Genomic DNA, 10070 nt, shown 5'->3' on the forward strand with positions numbered 1-10070 from the left:
ATATATATATATATATATATATATATATATAAATATAAATATATATATATATATCTGTTTGTGTCTGTGTTTGTCCCCCACCACTGCTTGACAATTGGTATTAGTGAGTTTATGTCCCTGTAACCTAGCATTTCACCAAAAAACTCAGATAGAATAAGTACCAGGCTTAAAAAAAATAAATTAGTACTGGGGTTGATTCATTTGACTAAAACTTCTTCAAGGCAGGGCTCCAGCATGGCTGCAATCTACTGATTGAAACAAGTAAAAGAAAAAAGAAACAAACAAACTAAAAGATACTTCAATCCTATTTGGTTTACTTTCACATAAACAAAGATATTTAATAATAAAAAGAAACAATAACAGTGTCATAAGAACACAATATTTAAAATCTTTTAAAAATCTATTTTATTTGTCAGGTACCATCAGCCTCATCCTCCAGACACAGTCAGTCCTCCTGGAAAACTAAAGCGTTATCTTGTTGATAATTGTGTACGTTTTGCAGAATCATATGAAAGATTCTTAGAGAAACGATATCCAAAAGTGTTTGAAGTCTACCGGATGTTTAAAGTTGGTAAGCCTTTTAAGTTCCTACTTTCTCTCTGGGTTAGAAACATATTACTACTTGACCATTGGTCATTAACATTGTCACCAATATTGATTTGAAATTTTGGCACAAGGCCAGCAATTTTGGGGGAAATGGGCAAGTCGGTTTCATCGACCCTCAGTGCACAACTGGTACTTATTTTATGGACCCCAAAAGGCTGAGAGGCAAAGTCAATCTCTACAGAATTTGAACTCAAATTGTAAAGACAGACAAAATGCTTCTAAGCATTTTGCCTGACATGCTAATGATTCTTATTTCTTTATTACCCACAAGGGGCTAAACATAGAATGAACAAACAAGGACAGACAAAGGGATTAAGTCGATTACATCGACCCCAGTGCGTAACTGGTACTTAATTTATTGACCCCGAAAGAATGAAAGGCAAAGTCGACCTCAGCGGAATTTGAACTCAGAACATGCTAATGATTCTGCCAGCTTGTCACCTCAACAGTGTCACCAATACTATTTTGGATCCAATGAGCTGCAGAGCTATGTTGAGTCCCAATGTCAACTTTGGCATCATTTCTACAGCTGGGTGCTCTTCTTAATGCCAACCATATTACAGTGTGTACTGGATGTTTTTTTTTCATGATTTTTGGCTCTAGTGAGGTTGCAAAGTAACTTGCAAATGAAAAGAACAGGCTGCGCCTCCACTCCACTCAGCTGAGTGGGACTTTTTCCCTCACTAGTGCTAGTGTCACATAAAAGACAAAAACAACTTTATTTTGTTGATGTAAAATAATTTTCTTCATCTTCTGCTCCCCCCACCACTATATACTACTTTTTTATTATTTAATCCCCTATTATTCACCCCATACACCACAGTGTGTGTTTTTAGTGGAATTCTTTGTAACTTGTGATTTTTCTTCAAGTAAATTATAACTGTTTCCTCTACTCCCAGTAAAAGTAAATTAATTCACATGGCTTTACTTTTTCAGGTATCCGTGATTTTATTGCTGACACCAGAATGTATTATAACGTCACTACGGAGTTGTGGACAGGTAAAAGTCTAAACTGTTTCTCACGCAAGGAACTTGAAATTTATAAACAAGTAAGTATATAAGTCACAAACAACTTAATCATCTTTTTGTTTTGTTATAAACAAGGGTATCAATGTTAACATTTGTAAAGATGAAATAAGTTGAATATACAATCTTGTTTTGGACTTTTAGTTACAGCCACATCATATATCTTGTAAATACCCACAAAAACATGGAGGTATCACAGTTACAGTTCTCTTCTATAAATCTATGACTTTGTGCTTTTGTAAAGAATTAATGCTGTCTGGTTAATGAAGAGGAGCTGGCACATAAACATTAGTGTCATTCTTTTATGCTTGTTGTCCATGCTGGCATGGGTAGGATGGCTCATCAAGATTCAGAGCAGTTCTTTTTCAGAGTTGCTGTCCTCTTTGATAAGTTGGGGGGAACCATGTCTCACCCATATGTTCTATTTTGAGCTTGGTATCTGCAGCTGGATACCTTTCATGAACTTTACTATGTCATAGAGTATATTGGGTTCATTTTATTGTGATATCAGCATTTAAAAGGTTGTCATGTTCACTACAGGACTAAAAACATCCAGGTGACCTTAGACTGTCTCTCATCAACCACTTAACAGAGGTACATCTTGTTGTATTGCCAGTACTAATGAAGTTGTCTTATAACCCGTAAAGTGAAAGAATCCTCAATGTTCTATATTGTTTCTATTCATTCTGAGTAATCTGCCCAGCTGAGTGGGTATATCCTCCTTGATCAATTGTTCATAGTTTTGTCATCCATTTTTAATGTTTCTTGAATTTGAATTACTCTGCATAGTCATTCCTTCATCATTATGAACCTCTCGCCACCTTATAACACACTCAGTCTCAGATCCTGTCTTTTCATCCCTTCTCTGTACCCCATATCTACTGTCCAGTCTACAACTTAACTCTGAAAGGTGTAGTGCCTATGTATATGCAGAATCCACTTTCCCAACCTGTCACCTCTTTCATCTGGTTATCGGCTATAAGGATTCCTTGTTACTCTGGCTCGAAAATCTCCTTCCCTTGCTCCTGTACATTCTTTTACTGCCTCTACTGTTCTCCAAACATCTCTAATGACCACCCTGCATTGAGGAAATCTCACTCAATTCACTCCTGTTGAAAGTCATTGTTCTTTGTGATTTCAAGTTCCACAACTTTTCTCAACTCTCACATTTCCCAATACAGTAGCCAAATCTTTTAAAATCCTGAACTTCTACAGTAATTAGTTTTGATACCAACTCATATCCATCATCAACACACAAACTTTCCTAACACTTCTCACCTTCTCACCTCCAGACCCAACCTTTATCAAACTACCACCATCTCTACACCAATTGGATAGGCCAAGCACTGTTACAGTGTTATGGTGGATAATCACAGTTATCCACTAGCCCTTCTGCTTTTTAAGTCAATTAACTGTTCAGGGTTTGCTAGTTCCATACAAATTATCCCTGGTAGCAAAAAAGCTTAACTTTTGATCCATATTTCACTAAATGTTATTGTATTTCAGTAGCAGTTGTTGTTGTTGTTGTTGTTGTTGTTGTTGTTGTTGTTGTTGTTGTTGTTGTTGTTGTTGTTGTTGTATCTCCTTAAAGTTTCTAATGTTTCATGACTTTATAAATTTGTTTATCTTCAGTATCCAAAAGATGTATGGAAGGTGTCTCCGACTTTGATAATCTCAGCTTTGCCCTTTGCTAACTATGTTGTATTTCCTATCGCGTAAGTGTTACTCAACAATTGTTTTATTCTGATTTTAAAAACTTAAAACAATCAACATGACCATTATAAAAGTGGGCTTGTTACAAAGTTTAGACTGATTTATATTTTATTGCTTTGAGTTCACAATACAAATGCAAACCAAATCTAAATTGTAATCTAAACTTAGATTCTTCTGAGCAACTGTAGATGGTTCTGAAACATGGACACTGATAAAAAAAGCCTTATAAAATTGATTGGGTGCAGCTTACACATGATCACTACAACAGTACTCATGTTGTCAGGGAGAAAACAGAACACCAATGGCAGTCTACCTCTAATAACAGCAACATTGTGTCAACAAAAATTAAGCTTTATTAGTCACTGTTGAAGTAGGAAAGATGAGGTAGTATGTTGTTGTTGTTATGAAAGACTGGTTAGTCCACATTACTTTGGTTTCCTAGTTTCTCTGGTGTATATATTCCTTCTTGGATGGGATGCTAGTCTGTGGCAGGATTACTCATTTCTGCCAGCTGAGTGGATTGGAGCAGCATGAAATGAAATGTGTTGCTCAAGGACACAACACATCACCTGGTCCAGGAATTGAAACCATAATCTTACAATTGTTAGTCCATCACCCTAACCACTAAGCCGTGCACCTCCACATATGAAAGACTACTCATAGCATAATAATCCAGAGGAAGATTTCACTAAGCATACATCGATCAACTGATACTAAGCAATGCAATACTTAGTTAGTTGGCTGGTACTATATTTTATTAACTTTAAAAAGGTGAAAGGCAGAGTTGACCACGGCAGGATTTGAACTCAGAATGTTAAACACCAGAAAATGTACTGCAAAGCATTGTTTTCTTTCAGAAATGTTTTAAAGATTCTGTCAGCTCTTCTTTAGAGTGAATTCTTTTTATTAAGATTTGAAATGGTAAACTATAAGCTATTCAGTGAAATGAAAATATAATTAGACTAAATTAATAAAAATGAAACAGAAAATTACAACAATGATGGTGATGTCTTAGTTATTCCTGAAGGCATGGGCACGGTTGTGTGGTTAAGAAGCTCACTTGGCAAACATGTGGTTTTGAGTTCAGTCCCACTGTGTGGCACCTTGGGTAGGTGTCTTCTACTATTGCTGCATGCTAGCTTATGCATTGTGAGTGAATTTGGTAGACAGAAACTGTGTGGAAGCCCATCGTATATATATGTATGCATGCAGGCGGGTAGGCAGATAGATAGATAGAGAGACAGATGTGCGTGTGAAGTTCCTGTCTTAAAAGAATGAGTACTGAGGTCAATTTGTTTAACTAAACCCTTTGAGATGGTCCCCTAACATAGCCACAGACTGAAACCAGTAAAATGATAAAAAATTATTCTTGCTTTCATCAGATGTTCATATGTAAGTTGCTTATAGGTTTATATTTCAAACATTTTTCAGTTATTCATTACTATGAATTGAACTCATTAAGTCCAGTGTTCTTATATCAAACATTCATTCTTAGAAAATATTAGGATTGATCTATTTCTACCTTGTACAGGATTGTTGTGGTAAAGAGGGTTCCCACCATCATCATCATCGTCATCATCATCATTGTTGTCATTCTATGTCTGTTTTCCATGCTGACATGGGTTGGGTAGTTTGACAGGTTCTGGCAAGCACCAGGGCTTTGGCTTGGTTTCTGCAGATAGATGCCCTTCTTAATGCCGACCACTTTACAGCATATAATGGGTGCTTTTTTTCATGCCATGGGTAAGGTTGTCAAGTAACTTGCAAGACAGAAAATGAATGGGAAAAATGCCCCCGTGACTAAGTAAGGGGAGTTGTTTTGTGCCATATGTTGAGAGGCTAAAGTATAATAGAGGGACAAGTACATGTCCCCTTGTATAAGGGTGGACAGGAGTAACTGAAGAAGACAAAGACTGTAGTGATGGGGTGTCATAGCAAACTCTCAAGATGCAAGAAAATGAGCATAAGAGAAGATGTGTACAGTGGATCAGGTGGAGAAAGAGAAAGTATATATTGGGTTGTCCAGAAAGTTCATGCCGATTTTTAAAGGAAAGAAAAAGGTCAATAAATACTTGCCATTACATTTTTAATCAGCCAAATATGAACCATTTTGTTGCACAATGCGTCTCCATCTTTCCTTTAACTTGAAAATACCCTCTTCCCAGAATTGAGGTGGTTTCATAGCAAATGAGTCGAAAGGTAAGCTACTATAAATCGGCACAAACTTTCAGGACAACCCAATAGTTTCATAAGAATGTGAGGAGAGAGTAACAGATGATTAGAGACGGGTGTTTACTTTATTGAAAAACCATATAACCCTGTAGTTTTTTGACTTGCTAGAAATAGCAGGTGATAGGCAATAGGCAGTGGACTGGCAGAGTGTTTAAAACATCAGACAAAATCCCATGTGGCCATGTGATATGTATTTCGACATCTTACATTCTGCACCCAAATCCTACAGAGGTCTATTATGCTTTTCACCCTTCTGGGGTTTATAAATAAAGTACCAGCCTAGGGCTATGGACTAACAGAATTGTAACTTAGTAATTACTCAAAAGAAATGAATAAAATAAGTACGAGACTTAAGACTAAATGCTGGGGTTGATTTGTTCATCTAAACACTTTAACCCTTTGGCATTTAAACCAGCCATATTTGGCCAAAATATTCTCCCTGTCTTATCTTCAAACTGGTCATATCCAACCTCTCACACTTACCCTACAATATTATTCTAAAGATAAGCAACCACATCATCGAAATCTCAAAACTACAAGGTAAGACATGACTAATTCAAATCAATGATTAAATAAGCATTACATTTGACAGAGAAATCTGAACGCCAAAGGGTTAAGGCAGTGCTTCAGCTTGGCCACAGTCCAACAACTGAAACAGATAAAAGAAAATGAAATTGTTAAATATGAGTGAAAGAGAAAATTAACTCTCTTAAAATTGTAATTATCTGGGTTATAGAGTATTTCTAGTTGCTCTGGGAATGATTTACCATATTGTATAAAAACTATGTACCTCTGACAAATCAGATTGGAGCCTGGTGTAACCATCTGGTTCACCAGTCCTCAGTCAAATCGTCCAACCCATGCTAGCATGGAAAGCGAACGTTAAACGATGATGATGATGATGTCAATAGTTTACTTAGTTTCCATATTGTTGTCATTTGTGCCAACGATAATTAGAATGGACACCGTTAGAAGAGATCAAAAAGTTTTTTAATCAACTGAAATTCGAAATTATATAATTTGCTCACTTGTCAAGGCTAAATCTTTACTGTTTATTTGTCACAACTCTGTCTTTTTAATGTATGTGTTACATTCTTTTAATAACAAATATTTTTGCTTCTACACACATGCACAGACATATCATCACCATCATCATCATCATGAGGTAATGTCCCTTTTTCTGTGCTGGCATGAGTTGGATGATTCAACATAAACTGATGAGCCAGAAGACTACACCAAGTTCCAAACTCTGCTTTGGCATGGTTTCTGCAGCTGGAAGCCTTTCCTAATGCCAACCACTTCATAGAGTGTACTGAGTGCTTTTCCCATGGCGCCAGCACTGGTGAGGTCACCAAGTACCCACAAAGCAAGACCTCCTCAACTGAGTGGGATCCAATATGGAGGGATTGAAAATATGATGATGTTGATGATGATTTACATGCAGACACACATATATATTTGAATATATTTCTTTCTTTTAATTAGGTACATGTACCCTAAATGGTTCCTTTCACCTCATTTTTGGTCAGACAAACATAAAGAAATGATATGGGGTGATATACTTGCTAAGCGAATGAGCCATTGTTCACCTGTTATTTATTACCTGGGATCACAATGTCGGCATATGGACGAAGACAACCCACTCAAAGAGAAGCTACAATTAGCTATCAGCAAAGTAAGAATTAATCTCAAGTCTAACTTCTGTATTAAATGTTCAAAAATCAGCAGAGGACTCTTCTCCTTCTTGTATATTTCTTCAAAAACCTTTAAATCTTTCAGTTTCCATTCAGCCAAACCAGTTATTATCTTTCATTTTACCTGTCTGATTTAAGATATTCCTTTATATCTTACAATTGAATTGCGCTCTTCATCTTGACTGTTTACCTTTGTGAAGAGTTACATCAATCCTTTTTAAAATATAAAAATCAAGTAGATTGAGATGATTGATTTTTAAGGTACACAGAATAAGAATTGGAACATATAGAAATTCTGGAAGTTACCAAAGCAGTCGGGTGTCTAAGGAAAATCGTAATGTAAATTACAGCTTTTGCGTTTTATTCCTTCTCACAGTTGGCTCGTCAGTCCTGTTAGTTTTGCTAGACCCCAGTGTTGAAAAATATCGTTCAACTAATAAAATATCTTACAATCGAATCGCACTCTTCGTCTTGACTATTTACCTTTGTGAAGAGTTACATCAATCCTTTTTAAAATATAATAATAATGATAATGATAATAATAATAATAATAATAATAATAATAATAACAACATTGAAAACTACCTTAGGAATGAGAACCCAGGTTCGAAATTTCCCCAAAACACCTGATGAAGGCTGGAGGGTATATCAGCCGAAACGTTATGTTAACAACAAACAAGATGAGGACAACTGTTGACTTCAGCCACATTAAACGTATACAAAATCAGCTATCAACTGGAATAGCTAAATTTCCAACTTTGCTGATGGGATTAGTATTGCAGTTACCTGTCTAAATTTACTGGTCATTACAGCTAATGAACATTTACTATTGTAATATGTTTTCAATAATGAACATAATCATTATTTAGGTGAGTAATTAAAAAAGTGTAGTATATCTGTGTTATTATTTGTCCTCTTTTCTTTTACAGCTGAAACAAACACATCAACTTACTGTAGATGAAATCTTAACCTTAAAACCACTTTTCGAAGATTACCCATGTCATATAAACAAAATTTCCATTGCTTATTTAGTAAGTACTTTCTCTTTTTTTTAAGTATTGCAATTTATTTTGGGAAATTTGAATGTGTTTCACCAAATTTTGGGAAAATAAAAAGGAAAATTTATTTTGAAAATAGTTGGGTATTGTTTTGTGCATCATAAAAATGATAAACACATCACTTTCTAATAATCCGATTATATTCAGATAGTGTAAATTCGCTTAGGTGCACTAATTCCCACTATCCATTCATTCTTACTCCTTTTATTTCATACTCAAGCACAAAATTTGATATTTAGCAAATTATAGTTAAAATTTTCAAGGGAGGTTACTCTGTTACAAAGTATCGCTTCTTGCAGAAGAAGTCTTTTGCATTGCAAGTTTGAAATTGTGATGTCCAGAATAAAAGTTTTCCATTTTCCTTTCTCACTGTATTTTGATATTGTAAAACTTGTCAAATGATTGGTACAAATTTGTCTCTTCATTCAAAATTAAGTTTAAATAATTTTTATGTTCGTTGCCAGTACCGCTGGACTGGCTCCTGTGCAGGTGGCACGTAACATACACCATTTCGAGCGTGGCTGTTGCCAGTACCTCCTGACTGGCCTTCGTGCCGGTGGCACATAAAAGCACCCACTACACTCTCGGAGTGGTTGGCGTTAGGAAGGGCATCTAGCTGTAGAAACTCTGCCAAATCAGATTGGAGCCTGGTGCAGCCATCTGGTTCACCAGTTCTCAGTCCTTTAGCAATTCAATTCCTTTCACTCTTCTGTTCTCACTTTAATGATTCTCTTACTTTCCAGAGACAACTAGCCATGTGCAATGGACTTTCGATGCGCCGGTCAAAACTTGTGGACGATACTCTTTTATTACATTATATAGACCTAGCTATAGGTCGAGAAGGTATTGAGAATCTTTCATCCCAAGATCTGTCTAAGGTTAGTACTAACTTGTGCTAAACTCTCATTTTCACTCTTCCCCCTCTCTCTCCCTGTCTTCCTCCCCCTCTCCCCCTTGTTGTCGTCATCATCGTTATCATCATCATCACCACAGTTAATTACATCAAATTCATATACCATGATAGATTAGTAGGAAAGGATCCAAAGAATCTAATAAACTTTTAACTCGTATTTTAAACCCAGCCTATTTTGCTCGAGTCAGCTATAAGCAGTTTAAGATACACAGAGCCTGCAATGAAGCTAGTGTCTGTCCAACTACTTATTACAGCTACTGGATCTGTCATGCAGTGTCACTTTTCATAAGACATTACGCACTTTTTTCAGCCTGTAAGACCTCATAGCATTGTTGTTAAAGCAGTATGAAAAATGATGTTGAACATTTCCATATATGACTTTAGAATCCATGCTGTTGAACCCTTTTGTTACCATATTTCTATTGAAATACACTGATTCAATTAAATTTTAGAATCATGAAGAATTTAGTAAAATAATTGTCATTATCAAAATGATGTTTGGAACAATTTATCATGAAATTTTGATGGAAGATTTGGATTTAGATCACTAAAACCAGAAGATTTTTCATGAAATCAAGAGAAATTCATGGCAGATAGCATAAAAAGGGTTGAAAAACCTTCTTACATTCAGCTGTTGGAATCTGGAGCAATGTTTTTGCAACTGCAGTTAGAAATTTCTATGGTAATATGATGAAAGCATTCTAGAATAATCATCATCATCATCGTTTAGTGTCCGCTTTCCATGCTGGCATGGGTTGGACTATTTGACTGAGGACTGGCGAACCAGATGGCTGCACCAGGCTCCAATCTGATCTGGCAGAGTTTCTA

General features: G+C 36.0%; 1 protein-coding gene across 1 annotated transcript in view; it reads left to right on the forward strand.

Annotated features, from left to right (window-relative positions):
- Positions 1-10070, forward strand: part of LOC106871216 (LETM1 domain-containing protein 1) — a 177007-nt gene that overhangs the window by 8258 nt on the left and 158679 nt on the right. Inside the window, exons 2-7 of the mRNA XM_014917565.2 lie at positions 417-571; positions 1543-1655; positions 3265-3347; positions 7063-7252; positions 8201-8302; positions 9073-9207. Coding sequence (XP_014773051.1) covers positions 417-571; positions 1543-1655; positions 3265-3347; positions 7063-7252; positions 8201-8302; positions 9073-9207 — 778 coding nt within the window. The remainder of the gene's footprint in view (positions 1-416; positions 572-1542; positions 1656-3264; positions 3348-7062; positions 7253-8200; positions 8303-9072; positions 9208-10070) is intronic.

The sequence above is a fragment of the Octopus bimaculoides genome, chromosome 2 (assembly GCF_001194135.2).
Source record: "Octopus bimaculoides isolate UCB-OBI-ISO-001 chromosome 2, ASM119413v2, whole genome shotgun sequence".
NCBI classification, from domain to species: Eukaryota; Metazoa; Mollusca; class Cephalopoda; order Octopoda; family Octopodidae; genus Octopus; species Octopus bimaculoides.